Genomic DNA, 24,038 nt, shown 5'->3' on the forward strand with positions numbered 1-24,038 from the left:
TATAGTTGGTTGGTAAATTGGGCTTAAAAGCCTATCGACAAAAGAGGGTTATTAAGGCTGCATATCACCTCTTCACCACCAATCAAGAATATTTTAATCCTAAATATGGGTATATTTGGATTATATTAGGCTCTAAATGTATGTATCCCGAATTTTATACCCCTCCACGTATACAAGCACTGTATAGAAAGGATATACGCATCAGAATGTATACAAGGAGTATACAAGGTGGGTTGGGTAATGGGTATCAAAGCCTATCGACTACATTAGGGCCACCAAGGCTTCATACATTTTTTTTTTCAAGCATTTCCTCCTCACAAGTTAATTAGATAATTACACTCAAGAACGCTTCACTCGTCCAATAATGTAGCCAAATGTACAGAGCAATCTCTATGAAGCAAAACGTAGCAGTCTTGCGGCTGCAGTTAGATTAGAACCATCTTATCAGAAGATAGCAACGTATAACACATACCAAATGCCTTCTCGTGTTCAGTGCTTTTCTCTGGGAAGGTTGACTATAGTGCTGCTTCTCTTGAGCTGAGAGTAGTTTTTGTTGCTCTGAGGGAATGGATTCGTGGACGGTTAAGCTTGTGAGTAATTTTATTAGTATGTTCATTGGGAAACGTTAAACTCGTAAGGGTCATATAGCGTGTGGTTGTCATGGGAGGGAGGGGTAGGTAGTTATTGAATCCTGCTAACAAGATCTCTTCACTAGCACCGTGTGATTAGTTGAATGTTTTATGGCTGAGAAGATTATTTTGTTTTGAACTGACAATGCTTAGTGCAGGTATCTCTCTCGGCTATACGATTTTTTTTTTATAAATTTCAGTCTTTCTATTTTGTATCTCCTCTGTCGCTATATCTATAAAACTAGTAACTAGAGAAGACGGAATATATAAATATATATTTTAAGATTCCCGTAAGTGTGGCTCATCTGTGTTGTCCTTACAGGAGCACTTCACAATCTTGGGGCAGAGGGAACAAGTGCGGAAAGCACTAGCGCAGGGAGCCGCCGTCAACGGAAGTTCCAAGGGTCTGAGAACACCCCTGCACAACGCCGCTAAGAATGGTGACCTTGTCATCGTGAGGCTCCTGTGTGATCACCAAGCCAACACCAGGGTCAGGAGCCTCATTGACAGAGGTAAGGTGAAGGAGGAAACTTAATGTTACCTTGTAATGTATTTGTAGCAAAAGGAAAAGTGAAAGTCGTAATGCAGTGAATGGAACAAGTCATAACTAACCTAAAAATTGTAAATTAAAATAATATTTATGTTGGTCCGTTATGGACCATTATAAAGTGGCAGCTTTGCAAGTCGCAAGGACAACTTTGTGGTGAGGTGGGTGGCTTGGTGAGCGTTTATGTCCCTTCTCTACACACACATGTCAGCAGATTTTTTTCATGGATTCGATTCCTTACACCACAAGATGCCTCTTTCATCACCCTACACATACACACAGCTTTACCTTGACCTTTGTTTACCACACCTCGTCCCCTCCATATATACACTTGGAAATGTTATGTCTCAATATACGTTACTCTCCAGCCGTGGAACTGATACTTGTTCTCCCCTTCCTGAGATCGAAACTGAATGCCTCCCATTTTCCCTGGCGCTGTGGGACCCCTACGGGCTTAGCTCTATCAGATAATATTATTATTAAAGATTCGCTGGTATCTCCCGGCCCGGGCCTTTTCCAAGCGGTGGCCCGGCCTTGGCTCCCTGTCTGGGGAGTGTCTGAGACCTAAGTCTCCCGTGGGAGAAGGCACAAATACCCCCTCATCTTTGGGACCAACTGTCCCCAGGCCTAGCCACATTCCCCGCCCTCACGGGGCTCGTAGGGAGAAGCTAGGCCTCTCTGGTCTGCCATCCCCGCCCCAATGGGGCTAATGGAATGACAGTCCTGTGAGCTGCAGGCTCTGACTCAGGCACCTACCCTACCCTAGAAAGGCTGGACATGGTGTCGATCATCATCAGATAATAATAATAATAATAATGTCAATTCTGAGTTTAGCTGCTCGAATTTCAGCTAAATGCGGGGTTTTTATGTAACTTCTCCAACATCAAGTGTTGTGCAATGGAGATGTTTATATTTTTTCTAAGTGACAAAAGTTTTTTTTTTTTTAATTTTTGTTAAATAAACTTAGAGTGCCACCGCAGCAGCGTCCATCACCCTAGTAATGAGTATCTCACTAGGTATGCAGCCTCTGCACATGGCAGTGAGGAACGGCCACGCACATGTTGTAAAGGAGCTTCTCACCAGAGGAGCTGATGTTAATGCAGCTGAGAATAAAGGTGAGTCTCCTACGCTAATGGTTGTCAATGGTAAGATGATACCGACAAACAATGGTTAGGCCACTTTATTTACAGATCAGGACAGTTATTAAAGGATGGTTGGTAATGTTTGTCAGGAAACAGGACAAGTGTTTCCAGACGCGGGTCTTAGTTATATGATGAACCAAAGCTGGAGTTTTTGGTCATCTGACCGAGGCCTTCCGCTGCCTTACCGGTTATTTGTAGCCTATTATTTTTTTCGTTGGGCATTGTGTTCGAGATGTACGTATATATATTTTACTTTCTAAATCATTTATATCTCATACAACTGTTATTAACTCTCATTTTAATCCATATAATACTCTACTGTCTCTTTGACCCATTGACACCATTGTCCTTGAATATCACATTTCTTTAAGGGTGACTCGTGGCCTGGTAGGTAAGCTCTCGCTTTACACAATGAGGGGATCCACGGGTTCGATTCCTGGCAGGGGTGGAAACATTGGACGTGGTTCCTTTCACCGGTTGTCCCTGTTCACCCATCAGTAAAATTGGTACCTGGGTGATAGTCGACTGGTGTGGGTCGCATCTTGGGACAAAATTGACCTAATTTGCCCGAAATACTCTGCTAGGCCTGTATACCTTGTATTTGTAGAAATATATTATTATTATTATTATTATTATTATTATTTATTCTAGCTACCACTGAAGAGGAAGGGGGGGGGGGTTGGAGGTACATTCAAAAGCCTATCATCAGGCTTATCCAGTAACACGTAAGTAAGTTTATTCAGGTATACACAAATAGTTACATAGATTATCATATATAGCAGCATATGTGTCGAGAACCTAGGATAACCCCCCCCAAAAAAAAAAAAAAATCAGTGACTTATTTCCATTTCAATCCAAAAGTTTGCACTCGTTTGTTTATTTTATTATACTGCGCACATTTATTAATGTTCTTCTGTCTTGAAATAGATATATTGACTCTCTAGTAACTAGCAGTGGAAGAGCCGAGCCTCCACCTTTCATTGTGCTAGAGGACATACATGGTATTACAACTTCACGTTGAATATAATAATAATTAAACCCGTTTAGCATAATACTGAACTTTACAGGACTACAAGCAGTCCACCTGGCTGCAGTACACGGCCACAAGCAGGTGCTTGAAGAGCTGGGAAAGACAGGGTGCGACCTGGACTCTCAGAACAGAGACGGAGCTACAGCACTCCACCTCGCCGCTGAGAACGGTCACCTGGAGGTGGTAAAGTGGCTGGTGGCACAGGGAGCCTCTATAGATATCATGGATAACTGCCTTCGTACTGCCGAAGACTGCGCTGTGAAGAAACTTCATTTAGACATCGCTGAATTTCTCCATCGCTACTCCAACCCACCAGACCAGGTACTGAATATTCATTATAACTATGAGAAAAACCACACCAACATTCCATTACCTGTGATAACGACATATCCTCCTCCTCGCTAGTGTCCATAGTTAGGAGTACATATGGTGTTGTCGCTTATGAGATACACCAGTTGAAATGACCAGAAGAGTGCTTGAGCAGCATACGTCGCATCAGTGTAGAAACCTTTCTCCCTCGGGAGCCAGAGACGGGTCATCGCAAGACTGAGACTCGTGCCAGGACTACGGTCTTGGCGAACATTATACATACACATACCAACATTCCAGGTCAGGTACCGAACACTTGTAACTGATGAAAACCATACCAATCCAGGTACCAAACACTCGTGATTATAATAGTAGACACACCAACTTACCAGGCCAACACTTGTACCCAGAAAGCATGCTACAATCTGCTGCTCACGAGACTGCCACTCCCACGAGCCCCCTGGGGCGGGGAAGGTGGCAGACCAGACACCAGAGGCTAGCTTCTCTCTACGAGTCCCGTGAGGCCGGGGATTAGGACTAGGTTGTGGGGACAGTGGTTCCCGACGAAGAGGAGGTACAGTGTACCTCTTCCCCATGGGAAAACATGTTGAATGTCAACGACACTCCCCACCAATGGGGAACTAAGGCCGGGTCACCAACTGGTAAAGACCCGGGCAGCTACTCAATGCTGTGAATTAAAAAAAAAAAAACTTGTACTTATGATGACGTTAGGTTAGGTAAAATTTGTCCGGAAACAGGAAAAATGCCTCCTTATGTTAGTCTTCATGATAAAAGCTACATCAGCCTACCAGACCAAATGTTGAACTCTTGCTAGTATAATATTTGCCACACGAACACTAATACACAGATATAAGCCACATGGATGTTAGAAAGCACTTTTTTTCATTCTTAGGGTGGAACACGCTAGACTAAAAGATGGTAGAGAAAAGCACATACATACGTTCAAGAGTGGGTATTATAGGGCCCCGGAGACAAAGAATCAGCGGAAAACAGTCACTTGTAGTTAAAAATAATGGGTCAGGAGCTATGACACAAGGTCGAAATGGCAGGCAGCAGTTGGCGAGTGAAAACATACAATCCTCACACACATAACTCTAATTTTTAACGTTTCTACCAGCTACATGTGCATCAAGGAGGAACCAGCCAAGAGGAGCTGGAACCTCCTGCAGCCACACCAGCAGACCACAATCCAGAAGCCTGCCAACTTGGAAAGAGCGAGCAGCAGCATCTCCAGCAACAAGAACAACAGCGAACACATCAACAATCACAACAGAATCCTCAACCACAACAGCGAATACATCAACAATCACAGCAGAATCCTCAACCACAACAGCAAATACAACGGCAACAGCAGCAGCTGAATCAACCCCAGAAACAACAACCTCAACAATCTAAGCTGCAAAAACAGCAGGATCAGCAACGACCACACCGACACCAACTGCAACAAAGTCAACAACAGCAACAAATAAAACAGCCCCAGCGACGAGTGCATCAACAACAACGACCCCAACAACAGCAACAACAAATTCAGCAACAGCAGCAATCTCAGGAACACTTTCACCAACAACAGCAAGAAAAACAATTACATCAACAACATACCCAGCAACAACAGCAAGAGCAACGATATCAGCCAGAAAAACAACCTCAGCAACAACAGCAAGAAGAAGAAGAGCAACAATTAAAACAACAGCAGCTAAAAGAACAACAGCGTCTGCAACAGCAGCAACAACAGCAAGAGCAACAACTAAAACAACCCCAGCCTCCACAACAGCAGCAACAACCCCAGCAGCAACAACAGCAGGAGCAACAACTAAAGCAACCCCAGCTAGAACAACGGCCTCCATATCAGCCACAACAATGGCAGCAACAACCCCAGCAACTACAACACGAGCATCCTCCCCAGCAACTTCAACAGCAACATTCTGGTCCACATCAACGCCCTGACACACCACCTCCTCCTCACCAGGTAAATCACGTCAGCTTAATCTGTGCATTAAATTCATTTTTCTTGTCAAAACATCTCTGATTCGGACTGTTATATTATCATAAGTATGACAGTGCTTAACAGTAGTTTATGTCCGTGATTCTCAGTTGACTATTTGGGGAAAATCGAGGTAATGTCTTATCCTTCAAACTCTTTACGTTTTGTGGGAACAAATCAGAAACGTAATTAGTGAGAGTGAATCAGTAATAGTGCGTCATAACTGGGAAACAATGATAGTGAAGCCATTGCTGTAATTTGCCATATAGATTTCGGAAAGTGTTTAATTCTGTAATTACGTGTTGAACTGTGTGAGGTTTCAATCACTAAACTCAAAAATATCCTGTCATAATGTTCCACCAAGACCCTCACTTCCCCAATACTTCCTGGATTTGTAACTATTAACATTAACTTTCAGTTCATAACTGAAATAAATTTTAAGTTTAGTATTGCCTCTACAGGATGCTGGTCACACACAGGCTGAAGTGACAAACCAAATCAACATTTCACATAATCAGCAGAATCAGAAAATCCCGGAGAAACCTTCATTATGTCAGACCAATGCTGATCATGGAAATAATGAAAATAACATCGAGGAGTCTCCACCAGAAAGAGAGCTGTTGAATCGTATGTTGTCCGTATCAAATGAGGACGATCTGGAGGGCGTCAGTGATACTGGTAGCAATATCTTCTCTGATACTACACAAAAGGTACTCATATTAAAACTGTTATTTATTAATAACAGCTAAAGTATATGGTTAAACACTAAGCTAATTTTTACGATAGTGTTTCCTGACACTGGTCTCGATTATATACAAAACTCGTTAAACCCGATAACCCGTTATATTAGCATGTAACAGAACACCTGAAGATCGATATTCCTCACCCCTCGAAGGGAAAAATTAACCAAAGTTATGCAAAAAAAAAAAGAAAAGATTATTTTATCATCTTTAGTTTTATACCAAAACTCAGCCAGCAGCTCAACGTAACTTTGTAAAAATTACCAATTTATCTGATCCCTTCAAGAAACTTGCATAACTTGAGTTGACTAGTTTCTTTAGGTTACGCGTTTACATGTGGCACCACGGAAATACTAAGTCTTAAAAAAATTACGAAGTTTCTATCTGAACTTTCGTACGTTTTTAACCTTGAATAGTTACTTCTATAATTTTTAATTATGGAAAAATTGTCATTTATATTTTACGGGTCATCACTGATTTTCCTTCGACGGCTTTGTTAAGGAAATTATTCCAGAGGTTAAAGTTCTCTCAGAGAAATGCTTAACGTTTTAGTTTTGACTAGCTTTGACCTACCACACTGTTTAAAGACGGATATACTCACGTAGTGGACAGGTATGAGTATGAAGATACCGTATACAGAACCACTTTTTTTATTAGCACAGTATTACACTCACGACAGAGCTTTATCATTGAGTTAATAAAGCTCTACCCAGAGCGAAATCTTGTCTTGTATCTTCATACCCAGTGTGTTTTGTTTTCTTACACAGATAAATTTTACAGGCTTAGAGCTGTTATAGCACCTCCGCCTAGTCTTATCTAAGGTATATTACCACCCTCAGCATGCGACTCACAACAGACGACTAACACTTAGGTACCTATTTTCTGCTAAGTGAACAAGGACAGCAGGGGTAAGGAAACATGCCCGTTTCTTCCCATGAAGGGGATCGAACCACGGACACTCAGTATATGAGCTGACTGCGATATCAATCCAGCAACGGTTGATACCTTTCGTAATATTTATCCGGACACGACAGATGACCCCTGACGTAGGTCATAGTCATATAATCACCCACCATTTGATTGAGGTCAGGTTAAGCTTAGTTAGTATTATTATTTAAGATAAGAAACTTAGTTTATGCTAATTAGTATACTTGGACGGTGTTCCGAGGGTCAACGCCCCTGCGGCCTGCTCCAAGACCAGGTCTCGCGGTGGATCAGGGCCTGATCAATCAAGCTGTTACTGCCGGACACACGTAAACCAACATATGAGCCACAGCCCGGCTGGTCAGGTACTGACTTTAGGTGCCTATCCAGCTCCCTCTTGAAGACAACCAGGGGTCTATTGGTAATCCCCCTTATGTATGCTGGGAGGCAGTTGAGCAGTATTGAGCCCTAACACTTATTGTATTGTCTCTCAGTGTATTCATGGCGCCCCTGCTTTTCATTGGGGGGACGTTGCTTCTCCTGCCGAGTCTTTTGCTTTCGTAGGGAGTCATTTCCGTATGCAGATCTGGGACTTGTCCCAGGATTTTCCAAGTACAGTGGACCCCCGGTTAACGATATTTTTTCACTCCAGAAGTATGTTCAGGTGCCAGTACTGACCGAATTTGTTCCCATAAGGAATATTGTGAAGTAGATTAGTTCATTTCAGACCCCCAAACATACACGTACAAATGCACTTACATAAATACACTTACATAATTGGTCGCATTCGGAGGTGATCGTTATGCGGGGGTCCACATATCATGTACCATTCTCGCCTGCGTTCCAAGGAGCACATGTCAAGGGACTTCAACTGTTCCCAGTAATTTAGGTGCTTTATGGTACTTATATGTGCAGTGAAAGGTTCTCTGTATATTTTCCAGGATTACAATTTCGCCTGCCTTGAAAGGGTCCGTTAGCGATATTTTGACTCGCATCTCTTTCTCTTAGTAGTTAATATATTAAAATTTGCTTCACTTATTAAACTATCTTTTATAAGGTTTAAATCCTATCGACCAGACGAGGATCATCATAGTTACATGTAACTTATTTTTCACCAGTCATGCATACTTTAATCTTTAAAATAAGGATTTAAATACACTAACTACGTTTTAATTAAAAAGTTACTGCGCACCTGCAGGAACTAGTTGAGGCAGTGTCAGCGGGTAACTATGCTGCTACTGAAGGACTGCTGATGGCTGGTGCTGACCCGGATACCCTAAGTTCCAAGCCGGGGGAGAAAGGTCAGTTGTTTACACACTTGACCTGACTTCAGCTCAGTTGAACACCTTGCCTATCTAAGGTATTCAACATCCCCTTATCCCCATCCTATCTGTGGTATCCATCTATATTCTGGAGACCCACAGTAGTCGATAAATACACATATATACAAGGACTTCTTATGATTTATCCTGTTCAGATTTATTAATATCATTGAGTAGCACTTATAATTTACATTTTCCTTTAATAAACACTTATCCATACAGCTAGTGATGTAATCTAGTAGAATGTACTGGGGTATCTTCTGGTAAAACTTTTTCTGATAAATTAATCCTCTGATAGAAAATATTCGTAACTATGTGAGAAAAACGATTCCTTTAAAACTCGCCAGAAGTGGTCAGGCCACATTACCTCCCATGGTTCTCTTCTATGTTAACAGTAGTTATCTTTAGATTTCCCGAAAGGTTACCAACATCTTATCTTAGGATTCATTATTATATAGTGACGCTTTTGTTTTTTAATGGGGTTTAAAACTTAGCTGGATGCTTAACGAGGTTGCAATTTGAGGTTTCATTTTTTATTTATCGTCCGATTTCCTTCATTTTTTACTGTCTGAATAAGAGTGCATCAAACATGGTCATATGAAGTTCCATTAAGATCGATCAACAAATGAATAAAACAGTATACTACTGAAAATTGGATTTGGCAGCCAGCGGGCACATACTGGCACTGCCAGAAGTGTTTTGGACACTCACTAGTAATTTTATTATAATGGTAAATACTGTAATGTACCTTACTCTCATCTCCCCCCAAAAATTGTGTTTGTAAGTTTCTGACAGTGAAATATCTGCCTTATACCTCCCTTACCTCCTACAAATGCTCAAAAATTAGGGTTATTTATAAAAAAAATTCACCAGTTTGTAAAACATTCATTGTTGAATGTATGTTGTGAAAATCCTTCCAATCCATTCATTATTACTGGTTCTGTTTCAATAAATAGGTCAATAACTTCCGAGATATAGAGGAAAACGTGGCCAAACGTGGGTGGTTTTTTTTTTTTTTTTTTTTTTTTTTTTTAAAAAGAAAACGCGGTATTTATGAGCCTTGGCATAGGATGCTACTTCTCAACAATTCCAGGAACAAGCTTTTCAAAATTGACCACTGTCTGGACCACTGCTGCATGACAAGGGTCATGCACCATCATAAGTTATTTATACTTATCGCCATTACAGGCTTTACATTGGTTCTACGTCTTTCTCAGAACGTTTGTTTTACGTCTGATTTAGCATGTTTTTTCTACGTCTTTTTCACAGCAATTGTTTTTCGTGTAATTTGTAATTTTTTGCTCTACATATGTTTTCCAGTGTTTGTTCAACGTCTGCTGTAGAATGTTCTACGTATGTTCTAGAGAGTATCTCCTACCTCTTTTGTTTTATACAAGGTTTACTCTACGTTACTTATAAAACGTTTGTTCTGCGTCTCTCATAAGATGTTCTCTCCCCTTCTTTCTTAGTTAATAAGGTTTCAAGCCTGTTAAATGCCATCCATGACTTCTGATTCTCTTAGTTGATAAGGTTTCAAGCCTGTTAAATACCATCCATGGATTCTGATTCTCTTAGTTGATAAGGTTTCAAGCCTGTTAAATACCATCCATGGATTCTGATTCTCTTAGTTGATAAGGTTTCAAGCCTGTTAAATACCATCCATGGCTTCTGATTCTCTTAGTTGATAAGGTTTCAAGCCTGTTAAATACCATCCATAGATTCTGATTCTCTTAGTTGATAAGGTTTCAAGCCTGTTAAATACCATCCATGGCTTCTGATTCTCTTAGTTAATAAGATTTCAAGCCTGTTAATACCATCCATGGCTTCTGATTCTCTTAGTTGATAAGGTTTCAAGCCTGTTAAATACCATCCATGGCTTCTGATTCTCTTAGTTAATAAGATTTCAAGCCTGTTAATACCATCCATGGCTTCTGATTCTCTTAGTTGATAAGGTTTCAAGCCTGTTAAATACCATCCATGGCTTCTGATTCTCTTAGTTAATAAGGTTTCAAGCCTGTTAATACCATCCATGGCTTCTGATTCTCTTACCTTGACTGGATGTTCACTACACGCAGGTCATTAAGACAGGTCACCTGTTCACCTGTCAACAATATTTTCATCCCTAAAATAATAATTAAACTAAGAGAATATTAATATATAGTGAGAGACACCTTGGTGTGTTATTTCTGACTCTCAAGTATATGGAAGTGCAGGAAAATATACCGTAATAAATGTATATGGAGGTGATGCTCGACTATTATTATTATTATTATTATTATTATTATTATTATTATTATTATTATCATTATTATTATTATTATTATTATTATTATTATTATTATTATTATTATTATTATTATTATTATTATTATTATTATTGCAGCAGCTCTGTATGAACATAATGGGTTTAGCGCGTCTTTTTTATAATAGAATTAATATTATTATTATTATTTATATAATTTTTCACTGGAACCGCTAACCCTTAGGTACTGGAAGACATTTATGTTTGATCCAAGGAAATAAATACCTCTCATTTCTTGAATTAAGAGCCCTTCACTAGCATCGCACCCCATCCTCTTCCCAGCGCTTCCACAATGAAAGGCTCGTGGCCTGGTAGGCAAAGCTCACGCCTAACACGCTGAGGGGTCTGGGTTCGATTCCCGGCAAGAGTAGAAACACCAGTTGTCCATGTTCACCAGTCAGTAAAATGGGTACCTGGGTGTTAGTCGACTGGTGTGGGTCGCATCCTGGGACAAAACTGACCTAATTTACCCGAAATGCTCTGATTAACAAGCGGCTTTCTATACAGTAGTATGTCATTGATGTCAGCTATGGTGTGTATACCTTGTACATGTACTTGTAGAAATAAAGATATTATTATTATTATTATTATTATTATTATTATTATTATTATTATTATTGAGGGGTAAAGCTATCAGACTAAAATGGATCCTCTAGCCCGTCCTCACAACCCATCATGACTCATGCGGAGTTATTAGTGTGTACTTGACTTTATCCCCAAAAAGAATTATACACTAAGTTATTTATGTGTTTAAGGAGATGATCTGATCTTGAAGGGTCAAGTGTGTGCTAACACGCGATCTTTACCTACAGGTCTGACATTACTGCACCTGGCTTGCTGGAGTGGACATGACAAGATTGTGAGGTTACTGATGAGGCATAGAGCAGACCGTAAAGCTACGGCTCATGGTGAGTGCAGAGAGAGAGAGAGAGAGAGAGAGAGAGAGAGAGAGAGAGAGAGACAGACAGACAGACAGACAAACATACAGACATAGAGAGAGAGAAAGAGAGGCTGGCCCACACATGGCCCTGTTATTGCTGTTCTTGCTGCTGAACAGCGGTTTAGTGCCGATGAAGGTAGCGTAGGTAGCAATGATACGGCCGTGGACTAGTTTGGTTTTAATTGGATAGGAGTGAGTACACAACGGGCAGTGTGAGGGAGTGACCGCAAGCCAGTCCGTGGAGGGGGAGCACTTGTGTCTATCAAGAGGGTCGGCATAGGAGAGAGAGCGAATGGGCTCAGCCTCCCACTGAAAGGGGTGAGCCTACAGAGGGCAGCACCTAAATGCCGCGAAATATGAACTAGTCAGAGCAGACGGCTAGGCTGTGTGTTCTGACAGTACAGGCTGTCTACATTTGCTCGGCCACGCACCTCGCGTCGTCCCGACGCGACAATACTGGTGGGCCCGCAGGTATAAAGGAATTACTTACACTAGCTACCCCAGAGAGGGACTGGCTTTCGCTCACTAGTAAATCAAAAATGGACATAAAAATGCAACAGGAAAAAAAAAAACTCTCCCATCCAGGGGAAGAGAAAACTGGTTTGCCCGCGCTGTTTCATCGAGGAGAGAGTCCGGAGACGTCAGCACTGGAACTGAAATCTTCTATATACAGGTTGTCCGCAGGGCTGAACATCAGTTGACCACTCGTCTACGAACGTTGTTGCACCCTCACATCTGCAAACAATGACTGACAGCAGCATTTCCTAAGGTGTGACATGTGACTCAGAGGGCAGCACTGCCCTGACCGTGATACAGTCTCTTTTTTTTTATATATATATATAAAATATATATATATATATATATATATATATAAAAACACTGGGTGCACATACCTACAATAATACTATATCCATGGAATTCATTACACTCTGGGTACCCTTCTAAAAGTATTTACATAATTACATGATGTTATCCACCCTGACTCCATTATCGACTAGCTATACAATGTGTGTGCATTTATACCCATTTCTGCAAGCAAACAATTAGCATAACTAGCGTAGGAGTCGGACAAGTCAGTAGGTACGTCAGTGTCACAGAAATGTACTGTTGTCCTGGGTCGCAGGCCATAAGTATGGAGCCTTACTGGGCCGTCTTCCGTATCAGTAGTAGTGGGAGAATGGATAGATGGGTTGTCCCTAGCTAATATATTTTGGATGTTAATTCAATATTTTTGTATGCTTTCAGAAATTTCATCATGGGTGCATGGGCTGGGATAAATAGTTAGACAATCATTCCCGAAATATTAATCACTTTCTAAGTTACAATCTCATCGAATAATAGTTCGTTTAAAACGACATTTTTATCAGTCGTGGACACTTATCAAGACGCAGCAGCCCAAGATGATACTCCTGAACTGTTCGAAATGTAGTCCACTATTTATTTCCATTATTCTAATTGTGATGTGTCTCACACCAGGGTTACTAGCAGTGCACTGGGCAGCAGTGGGAGGCCACATACCTGTACTTACTGTCATGTGGGAAAAAGGATTCAGTATCAAGGTGCGGAGTCAGGACGGCGCCACGCCTCTCGATCTGGCTGCCGACCATGGCAACCTTGAAGCCGTCCGCTGGTTCGTCGAAAAGGGAGCTTACGTTAATATCAAGGATAAACATGGCCGCACCCCCAAGCTGATAGCCAAGGAGGCGGGCCACAGGGCCATCGTCAAGTACCTGCAAGATAAAGAGGACGAGGTTAGTGTAGTTTGGTTTTTGGAAGAGAGTTCGGCATGGATTTGATTCCCAGTATTGGTGAGTATTGTCAGACAGGAAAACTATTGTGGTGATAGTTGAACTAATATTGATGATAGCACTAAAGTAAATGTTACCGATAAAGATAGTATTGATATCTGTAAAGCTAATAGATAGACCGAGACGTATGTATCTCTATGTGTATATGCTGACAGTCTGATATAATTCCTATTTTAGGAATTATAGTAATTCTGTCTGATGATAAAAAGGTTACATGCAGCCTTAATGACCATAGTGTAGTTGATAGGCTTTAAACCCTATTAATCAACTACTCTGACAAAACGTAATATGGTATAGCATCAATTTATAGCCTAATCGCGATTTTTAGCTTATTATAGTAGGTAAGATTCATCAGGATGACCCACAGCTGGAGCTTTTCGTCATCTGACCGAGGCCTTCCGCTGGCTTACCCGGTCCACCCCCTTTAAAAATTAGGGTTACAAATAAAATTATACATAAAGCTTATTATCAATTATTTATTATTATTATTAAAGATTCGCCGGTATTTTCCCGGCCCGGGCCTTTTCCAAGTGGTGGCCCGGCCTTGGCTCCCTCTTTAGGGAGTGTCTGAGACCTAAGTCTCCCATGGGAGGAGGTACAAGTACCTCCTCATCTTTGGGACCAACTGTCCCCAGGCCTAGCCACAAGCTAGGCCTCTCTGGTCTGCCTTCCCCGCCCCAAGGGGGCAAATGGGAATGACAGTCTTGTGAGCTGAAAGCTCGGGCTCGGGCACCTACCCTACCCTAGAAGGGCTGGGCATGGTATCGATGCTTATTATCAAAATATATGAAAGTTTCGTAAGCTTTTTTATTTCATGTTTCTGTAATTTAAGAAATATTTGTAATATTAAATAATCACAAGTGAAGCTAATTTGACGCTTCTGTGCATTTTTTATTTTTAATTTAAAAGCAGTTTTTGCTGCTTAAAAAAAAAAAAAAAGCTTTTTTTGGTAAGAAAATTTAGATGTATGTAATGCTGCTCGCATTTTTTTTGTTTTTGTTCATTTAGAAATTTGGGGAAACTATTGTAAATTCTACATCGATACCATGCCTAACCCTTCTAGGGTAGGGTAGGTGCCCGAGCCCGAGCCTTTAGCTCATAAGACTGTCATTCCCATTAGTCCCCTTGGGGTGGGGATGGCAGACCAGAGAGGCCTAGCTTGTGGCTAGGCCTGGGGACAGTTGGTCCCAAAGATGAGGAGGTACTTGTATCTCCACCCATGGGAGACTTAGGTCTCAGACACTCCCTAAAGAGGGAGCCAAGGCCGGGCCACCACTTGGAGAAGGCCCGGGCCGGGAAAATTACCGGCGAATCTTTAATAATAATAATAATGTAAATTCTAGCTGTCCTTATTGTTGCTGTTTTTATAATTTTACAACGGTTAGAAGCTGTTGTACTATATACTTTTATATTTTCTCTTGATGTTTTGTTAACTTAAAAATTTTTAAAGGTTGATGTCTAGTTAAATCTCTTTTGAGTATCTTTATTTACAGTAAAGTTTCAGAAGCTGATGTACCTATTGTTGTCCCTTATTGTAGCTGTACTTGCTATAGCTGGCTGTATGTCGTGTTGTACTTGCTGTAGCTGGCTGTATGTCGTGTTGTACTTGCTGTAGCTGGCTGTATGTCGTGTTGTACTTGCTGTAGCTGGCTGTATGTCGTGTTGTACTTGCTGTAGCTGGCTGTATGTCGTGTTGTACTTGCTGTAGCTGGTTGTATGTCGTGTTGTACTTGCTGTAGCTGGCTGTATGTCGTGTTGTACTTGCTGTAGCTGGCTGTATGTCGTGTTGTACTTGCTGTACCTGGCTGTATGTCGTGTTGTACTTGCTGTAGCTGGCTGTATGTCGTGTTGTACTTGCTGTAGCTGGCTGTATGTCGTGTTGTACTTGCTGTAGCTGGCTGTATGTCGTGTTGTACTTGCTGTAGCTGGCTGTATGTCGTGTTGTACTTGCTGTAGCTGGTTGTATGTCGTGTTGTACTTGCTGTAGCTGGCTGTATGTCGTGTTGTACTTGCTGTAGCTGGCTGTATGTCGTGTTGTACTTGCTGTACCTGGCTGTATGTCGTGTTGTACTTGCTGTAGCTGGCTGTATGTCGTGTTGTACTTGCTGTAGCTGGCTGTATGTCGTGTTGTACTTGCTGTAGCTGGCTGTATGTCGTGTTGTACTTGCTGTAGCTGGCTGTATGTCGTGTTGTACTTGCTGTAGCTGGTTGTATGTCGTGTTGTACTTGCTATAGCTGGCTGTATGTCGTGTTGTACTTGCTGTAGCTGGCTGTATGTCGTGTTGTACTTGCTGTAGCTGGCTGTATGTCGTGTTGTACTTGCTGTAGCTGGTTGTATGTCGTGTTGTACTTGCTATAGCTGGCTGTATGTCGTGTTGTACTTGCTGTAGCTGGCTGTATGTCGTGTTGTACTTGCTGTAGCTGGCTGTATGTCGTGTTGTACTTGCTGTAGCTGGTTGTATGTCGTGTTGTACTTGCTATAGCTGGCTGTATGTCGTGTTGTACTTGCTGTAGCTGGCTGTATGTCGTGTTGTACTTGCTGTAGCTGGCTGTATGTCGTGTTGTACTTGCTGTAGCTGGTTGTATGTCGTGTTGTACTTGCTATAGCTGGCTGTATGTCGTGTTGTACTTGCTGTAGCTGGCTGTATGTCGTGTTGTACTTGCTGTAGCTGGCTGTATGTCGTGTTGTACTTGCTGTAGCTGGTTGTATGTCGTGTTGCACTTGCTGTAGCTGGCTGTATGTCGTGTTGTACTTGCTGTAGCTGGTTGTATGTCGTGTTGTACTTGCTGTAGCTGGTTGTATGTCGTGTTGTACTTGCTGTAGCTGGCTGTATGTCGTGTTGTACTTGCTGTAGCTGGTTGTATGTCGTGTTGTACTTGCTGTAGCTGGTTGTATGTCGTGTTGTACTTGCTGTAGCTGGCTGTATGTCATGTTGTACTTGCTGCAGCTGGTTGTATGTCGTGTTGTACTTTCTGTAGCTGGTTGTATGTCGTGTTGTACTTGCTGTAGCTGGCTGTATGTCGTGTTGTACTTGCTGTAGCTGGTTGCATGTCGTGTTGTACTTGCTGTAGCTGGTTGTATGTCGTGTTGTACTTGCTGTAGCTGGTTGTATGTCGTGTTGTACTTGCTGTAGCTGGCTGTATGTCGTGTTGTACTTGCTGTAGCTGGCTGTATGTCGTGTTGTACTTGCTGTAGCTGGTTGTATGTCGTGTTGTACTTGATGTAGCTGGTTGTATGTCGTGTTGTACTTGCTGTAGCTGGTTGTATGTCGTGTTGTACTTGCTGTAGCTGGTTGTATGTCGTGTTGTACTTCTTGTAGCTGGTTGTATGTCGTGTTGTACTTGCTGTAGCTGGTTGTATGTCGTGTTGTACTTGCTGTAGCTGGCTGTATGTCGTGTTGTACTTGCTGTAGCTGGTTGCATGTCGTGTTGTACTTGCTGTAGCTGGTTGTATGTCGTGTTGTACTTGCTGTAGCTGGTTGTATGTCGTGTTGTACTTGCTGTAGCTGGGTGTATGTCGTGTTGTACTTGCTGTAGCTGGCTGTATGTCGTGTTGTACTTGCTGTAGCTGGTTGTATGTCGTGTTGTACTTGATGTAGCTGGTTGTATGTCGTGTTGTACTTGCTGTAGCTGGTTGTATGTCGTGTTGTACTTGCTGTAGCTGGTTGTATGTCGTGTTGTACTTCTTGTAGCTGGTTGTATGTCGTGTTGTACTTGCTGTAGCTGGCTGTATGTCGTGTTGTACTTGCTGTAGCTGGCTGTATGTCGTGTTGTACTTGCTGAAGCTGGTTGTATGTCGTGTTGTACTTGATGTAGCTGGTTGTATGTCGTGTTGTACTTGCTGTACCTGGCTGTATGTCGTGTTGTACTTGCTGTAGCTGGCTGTATGTCGTGTTGTACTTGCTGTAGCTGGTTGTATGTTGTGTTGCACTTACTGTAGCTATCTGTATGTCGTGTTGTACTTGCTGTAGCTGGTTGTATGTCGTGTTGTACTTGCTATAGCTGGCTGTATGTCGTGTTGTACTTGCTGTACCTGGTTGTATGTCGTGTTGTACTTGCTGTAGCTGGTTGTATGTCGTGTTGTACTTGCTGTAGCTGGCTGTATGTCGTGTTGTACTTGCTGTAGCTGGTTGTATGTCGTGTTGTACTTGCTGTAGCTGGCTGTATGTCGTGTTGTACTTGCTGTAGCTGGTTGTATGTCGTGTTTTACTTGCTGTAGCTGGTTGTATGTCGTGTTGTACTTGCTGTAGCTGGTTGTATGTCGTGTTGTACTTGCTGTAGCTGGTTGTATGTCGTGTTGTACTTGCTGTAGCTGGTTGTATGTCGTGTTGTACTTGCTGTAGCTGGTTGTATGTCGTGTTGTACTTGCTGTAGCTGGCTGTATGTCGTGTTGTACTTGCTGTAGCTGGTTGTATGTCGTGTTGTACTTGCTATAGCTGGCTGTATCTCGTGTTGTACTTGCTGTAGCTGGCTGTATGTCGTGTTGTACTTGCTGTAGCTGGCTGTATGTCGTGTTGTACTTGCTGTAGCTGGTTGTATGTCGTGTTGTACTTGCTATAGCTGGCTGTATGTCGTGTTGTACTTGCTGTAGCTGGCTGTATGTCGTGTTGTACTTGCTGTAGCTGGCTGTATGTCGTGTTGTACTTGCTGTAGCTGGTTGTATGTCGTGTTGTACTTGCTATAGCTGGCTGTATGTCGTGTTGTACTTGCTGTAGCTGGCTGTATGTCGTGTTGTACTTGCTGTAGCTGGCTGTACGTCGTGTTGTACTTGCTGTAGCTGGTTGTATGTCGTGTTGTACTTGCTATAGCTGGCTGTATGTCGTGTTGTACTTGCTGTAGCTGGCTGTATGTCGTGTTGTACTTGCTGTAGCTGGCTGTATGTCGTGTTGTACTTGCTGTAGCTGGTTGTATGTCGTGTTGCACTTGCTGTAGCTGGCTGTATGTCGTGTTGTACTTGCTGTAGCTGGTTGTATGTCGTGTTGTACTTGCTGTAGCTGGTTGTATGTCGTGTTGTACTTGCTGTAGCTGGCTGTATGTCGTGTTGTACTTGCTGTAGCTGGTTGTATGTCGTGTTGTACTTGCTGTAGCTGGTTGTATGTCGTGTTGTACTTGCTGTAGCTGGCTGTATGTCATGTTGTACTTGCTGCAGCTGGTTGTATGTCGTGTTGTACTTTCTGTAGCTGGTTGTATGTCGTGTTGTACTTGCTGTAGCTGGCTGTATGTCGTGTTGTACTTGCTGTAGCTGGTTGCATGTCGTGTTGTACTTGCTGTAGCTGGTTGTATGTCGTGTTGTACTTGCTGTAGCTGGTTGTATGTCGTGTTGTACTTGTTGTAGCTGGCTGTATGTCGTCTTGTACTTGCTGTAGCTGGCTGTATGTCGTGTTGTACTTGCTGTAGCTGGTTGTATGTCGTGTTGTACTTGATGTAGCTGGTTGTATGTCGTGTTGTACTTGCTGTAGCTGGTTGTATGTCGTGTTGTACTTGCTGTAGCTGGTTGTATGTCGTGTTGTACTTCTTGTAGCTGGTTGTATGTCGTGTTGTACTTGCTGTAGCTGGTTGTATGTCGTGTTGTACTTGCTGTAGCTGGCTGTATGTCGTGTTGTACTTGCTGTAGCTGGTTGCATGTCGTGTTGTACTTGCTGTAGCTGGTTGTATGTAGTGTTGTACTTGCTGTAGCTGGTTGTATGTCGTGTTGTACTTGCTGTAGCTGGGTGTATGTCGTGTTGTACTTGCTGTAGCTGGCTGTATGTCGTGTTGTACTTGCTGTAGCTGGTTGTATGTCGTGTTGTACTTGATGTAGCTAGTTGTATGTCGTGTTGTACTTGCTGTAGCTGGTTGTATGTCGTGTTGTACTTGCTGTAGCTGGTTGTATGTCGTGTTGTACTTCTTGTAGCTGGTTGTATGTCGTGTTGTACTTGCTGTAGCTGGCTGTATGTCGTGTTGTACTTGCTGTAGCTGGCTGTATGTCGTGTTGTACTTGCTGAAGCTGGTTGTATGTCGTGTTGTACTTGATGTAGCTGGTTGTATGTCGTGTTGTACTTGCTGTACCTGGCTGTATGTCGTGTTGTACTTGCTGTAGCTGGCTGTATGTCGTGTTGTACTTGCTGTAGCTGGTTGTATGTTGTGTTGCACTTACTGTAGCTATCTGTATGTCGTGTTGTACTTGCTGTAGCTGGTTGTATGTCGTGTTGTACTTGCTATAGCTGGGTGTATGTCGTGTTGTACTTGCTGTAGCTGGTTGTATGTCGTGTTGTACTTGCTGTAGCTGGTTGTATGTCGTGTTGTACTTGCTGTAGCTGGCTGTATGTCGTGTTGTACTTGCTGTAGCTGGTTGTATGTCGTGTTGTACTTGCTGTAGCTGGCTGTATGTCGTGTTGTACTTGCTGTAGCTGGTTGTATGTCGTGTTTAACTTGCTGTAGCTGGTTGTATGTCGTGTTGTACTTGCTGTAGCTGGTTGTATGTCGTGTTGTACTTGCTGTAGCTGGTTGTATGTCGTGTTGTACTTGCTGTAGCTGGTTGTATGTCGTGTTGTACTTGCTGTAGCTGGTTGTATGTCGTGTTGTACTTGCTGTAGCTGGCTGTATGTCGTGTTGTACTTGCTGTAGCTGGTTGTATGTCGTGTTTTACTAGCTGTAGCTGGTTGTATGTCGTGTTGTACTTGCTGTAGCTGGTTGTATGTCGTGTTGTACTTGCTGTAGCTGGTTGTATGTCGTGTTGTACTTGCTGTAGCTGGTTGTATGTCGTGTTGTACTTGCTGTAGCTGGTTGTATGTCGTGTTGTACTTGCTGTAGCTGGTTGTATGTCGTGTTGTACTTGCTGTAGCTGGTTGTATGTCGTGTTGTACTTGCTGTAGCTGGTTGTATGTCGTGTTGTACTTGCTGTAGCTGGTTGTATGTCGTGTTGTACTTGCTGTAGCTGGCTGTATGTCGTGTTGTACTTGCTGTAGCTGGTTGTATGTCGTGTTGTACTTGCTGTAGCTGGTTGTATGTCGTGTTGTACTTGCTGTAGCTGGTTGTATGTCGTGTTGTACTTGCTGTAGCTGGTTGTATGTCGTGTTGTACTTGCTGTAGCTGGTTGTATGTCGTGTTGTACTTGCTGTAGCTGGTTGTATGTCGTGTTGTACTTGCTGTAGCTGGTTGTATGTCGTGTTGTACTTGCTGTAGCTGGTTGTATGTCGTGTTGTACTTGCTGTAGCTGGCTGTATGTCGTGTTGTACTTGCTGTAGCTGGTTGTATGTCGTGTTGTACTTGATGTAGCTGGTTGTATGTCGTGTTGTACTTGCTGTAGCTGGTTGTATGTCGTGTTGTACTTGCTGTAGCTGGTTGTATGTCGTGTTGTACTTGCTGTAGCTGGTTGTATGTCGTGTTGTACTTGCTGTAGCTGGTTGTATGTCGTGTTGTACTTGCTGTAGCTGGTTGTATGTCGTGTTGTACTTGCTGTAGCTGGCTGTATGTCGTGTTGTACTTGCTGTAGCTGGTTGTATGTCGTGTTGTACTTGATGTAGCTGGTTGTATGTCGTGTTGTACTTGATGTAGCTGGTTGTATGTCGTGTTGTACTTGCTGTAGCTGGCTGTATGTCGTGTTGTACTTGCTGTAGCTGGTTGTATGTCGTGTTGTACTTGATGTAGCTGGTTGTATGTCGTGTTGTACTTGATGTAGCTGGTTGTATGTCGTGTTGTACTTGATGTAGCTGGTTGTATGTCGTGTTGTACTTGATGTAGCTGGTTGTATGTCGTGTTGTACTTGATGTAGCTGGTTGTATGTCGTGTTGTACTTGATGTAGCTGGTTGTATGTCGTGTTGTACTTGATGTAGCTGGTTGTATGTCGTGTTGTACTTGATGTAGCTGGTTGTATGTCGTGTTGTACTTGATGTAGCTGGTTGTATGTCGTGTTGTACTTGATGTAGCTGGTTGTATGTCGTGTTGTACTTGCTGTAGCTGGTTGTATGTCGTGTTGTACTTCCTGTAGCTGGTTGTATGTCGTGTTGTACTTGCTGTAGCTGGTTGTATGTCGTGTTGTACTTGCTGTAGCTGGCTGCATTACTTGAGAACCTGTTGCATATTTTGTATTTATTGTAGCTCTCTAAGTTATATTAGAAACTGTTGTTTAAGCTGCAGTATATAAAACAGTGTTGTGCTGTTTTTCAGATGCATTTAAGTAACTTCCAGGAACAACGGAAGCTCGGTGAGGGCAGCTTTGGTGAGGTGATCTTAGTGAGGACCAGTGAAGGCTTCATGGTGGTGAAGAGGGTGAGTGTTGGAGGTGGCAGTGGTGAGTGTTGGAGGTGGCAGTGGTGAGTGTTGGAGGTGGTAGTGGTGAGTGTTGGAGGTGGTAGTATTGAGTGTTAGAGGTGGTAGTGGTGAATGTTAGAGGTGGCGGTAGTGAGTGTTGGAAGTGGTGGTAGTGAGTGTTGGAAGTGGTGGTAGTGAGTGTTGGAGTTGGTGGTAGTAATGAGTATTGGAGGTCATGGTAGTAGTGAGTGCTTGAGGTGGTGGTAGCAGTGAGTATTGGAGGTGGTGGTAGCAGTGAGTGTTGGAGGTGGAGGTAGTAGTGAGTGTTGGAGGTCATGGTAGTAGTGAGTATTGGAGGTGGTGGTAGTAGTGAGTGTTGGAGGTGGTGGTAGTAGTGGGTGTTGGAGGTGGAGGTAGTAGTGAGTGTTGGAGGTCATGGTAGTAGTGAGTATTGGAGGTGGTGGTAGTAGTGAGTGTTGGAGGTGGAGGTAGTAGTGAGTGTTGGAGGTCATGGTAGTAGTGAGTATTGGAGGTGGTGGTAGTAGTGAGTGTTGGAGGTGGTGGTAGTAGTGAGTGTTGGAGGTGGAGGTAGTAGTGAGTGTTGGAGGTCATGGTAGTAGTGAGTATTGGAGGTGGTGGTAGTAGTGAGTGTTGGAGGTGGAGGTAGTAGTGAGTGTTGGAGGTGGAGGTAGTAGTGAGTGTTGGAGGTGGTGGTAGTAGTGAGTGTTGGAGGTGGAGGTAGTAGTGAGTGTTGGAGGTCATGGTAGTAGTGAGTATTGGAGGTGGTGGTAGTAGTGAGTGTTGGAGGTGGTGGTAGTAGTGAGTGTTGGAGGTGGAGGTGGTATTGAGTGTTGGAGGTCATGGTAGCAGTGAGTATTGGAGGTGGTGGTAGTAGTGAGTGTTGGAGGTGGAGGTAGTAGTGAGTGTTGGAGGTGGAGGTAGTAGTGAGTGTTGGAGGTGGTGGTAGCAGTGAGTGTTGGAGGTTGTAGTGGTGATTGTTGGAGGTAAATGTTGGAGTATATTTACCATTGCTATATTCCACGTTAGATCTTACCATCGACACATAAAGCTGTGGTATAATTTCCATATTTAAAGTCTTTATGTTAGTCTCGTATTCAGAGACGTTGTTTCTTGATATAAAGCTTAAAATCTTTTAGAGTTACCTGTCTTAACTTCAGAGTTCTAACAACTAGAACCTGATTCTTCCAGGTTATGTATTATTTTATATTTATAATAGTTATGGTCATAATCTTATCGTAGACTTCGAGTGCTTACAGCATTTACCACTTCTCAAATCACAACAATAAATTATCGGCATTATCTTTTAGCTTGTTGTTTTGTTCTTCAGATCGACCTGTCGCAGCTACGTCGGAAGCACCAGGAGTACGCCCACAGGGAGTTCCAACTACTCAAGTCACTTCGTCACCCTTACATCGTCGCCTACAGGGTAGGCGACGGGTTTATAAGCCTACAGGGTAGGCTTATAAACCCGTCCTGGCCGTTGTCGGTGTTGTAGACAGAGGTGGGGGAGGTCAGCTCGTCCTGGCTGTTAGTATTGCAGGCAGAGAGAGGGACAGCTCGTCCTGGCTGTCAGTACTGCAGGCAGAGAGAGGGTCAGCTCGTCCTGGCTGTCAGTACTGCAGGCAGAGAGAGGGTCAGCTCGTCCTGGCTGTCAGTACTGCAGGCAGAGAGAGGGTCAGCTCGTCCTGGCTGTCAGTACTGCAGGCAGAGAGAGGGTCAGCTCGGCCTGGCTGTTGTCAGTATAGCAGGCAGAGAGAGGGTCAGCTCGGCCTGGCTGTTGTCAGTATAGCAGGCAGAGAGAGGGTCAGCTCGGCCTGGCTGTTGTCAGTATAGCAGGCAGAGAGAGGGTCAGCTCCACCTGGCTGTTGTCAGTATAGCAGGCAGAGAGAGGGTGCAGGTAGAGAGAGGGTCAGCTCGTCCTGGCTGTTGTCAGTATAGCAGGCAGAGACAGGGTCAGCTCGTCCTGGCTGTTGTCAGTATTGCAGGCAGAGAGGGTCAGCTTGTCCTGGCTGTTGTCAGTATAGTAGGCAGAGAGAGGGTCAGCTCGTCCTGGCTGTTGTCAGTATTGCAGGCAGAGAGAGGGTCAGCT

General features: G+C 43.1%; 1 protein-coding gene across 2 annotated transcripts in view; it reads left to right on the plus strand.

The window, feature by feature from the left end:
- Positions 1–433: 433 nt before the first annotated feature.
- The window catches only part of LOC128684866 (uncharacterized), a 45,395-nt gene continuing 21,790 nt past the window's right edge, over positions 434–24,038 (plus strand). The window contains exons 1-11 of one of the 2 annotated variants that reach the window (XM_070100297.1): positions 434–590; positions 952–1,141; positions 2,193–2,291; positions 3,386–3,669; positions 4,796–5,644; positions 6,121–6,369; positions 8,522–8,624; positions 11,760–11,855; positions 13,364–13,638; positions 21,845–21,946; positions 23,277–23,375. In XM_070100297.1, the coding sequence (XP_069956398.1) occupies positions 567–590; positions 952–1,141; positions 2,193–2,291; positions 3,386–3,669; positions 4,796–5,644; positions 6,121–6,369; positions 8,522–8,624; positions 11,760–11,855; positions 13,364–13,638; positions 21,845–21,946; positions 23,277–23,375 (2,370 nt within the window). In that variant the 5' untranslated portion in view covers positions 434–566. The remainder of the gene's footprint in view (positions 591–951; positions 1,142–2,192; positions 2,292–3,385; positions 3,670–4,795; positions 5,645–6,120; positions 6,370–8,521; positions 8,625–11,759; positions 11,856–13,363; positions 13,639–21,844; positions 21,947–23,276; positions 23,376–24,038) is intronic. The other variant, XM_070100301.1, reaches the window with a different exon arrangement.

Source organism: Cherax quadricarinatus, chromosome 5 (genome assembly GCF_038502225.1).
Source record: "Cherax quadricarinatus isolate ZL_2023a chromosome 5, ASM3850222v1, whole genome shotgun sequence".
Lineage (NCBI taxonomy): Eukaryota > Metazoa > Arthropoda > Malacostraca > Decapoda > Parastacidae > Cherax > Cherax quadricarinatus.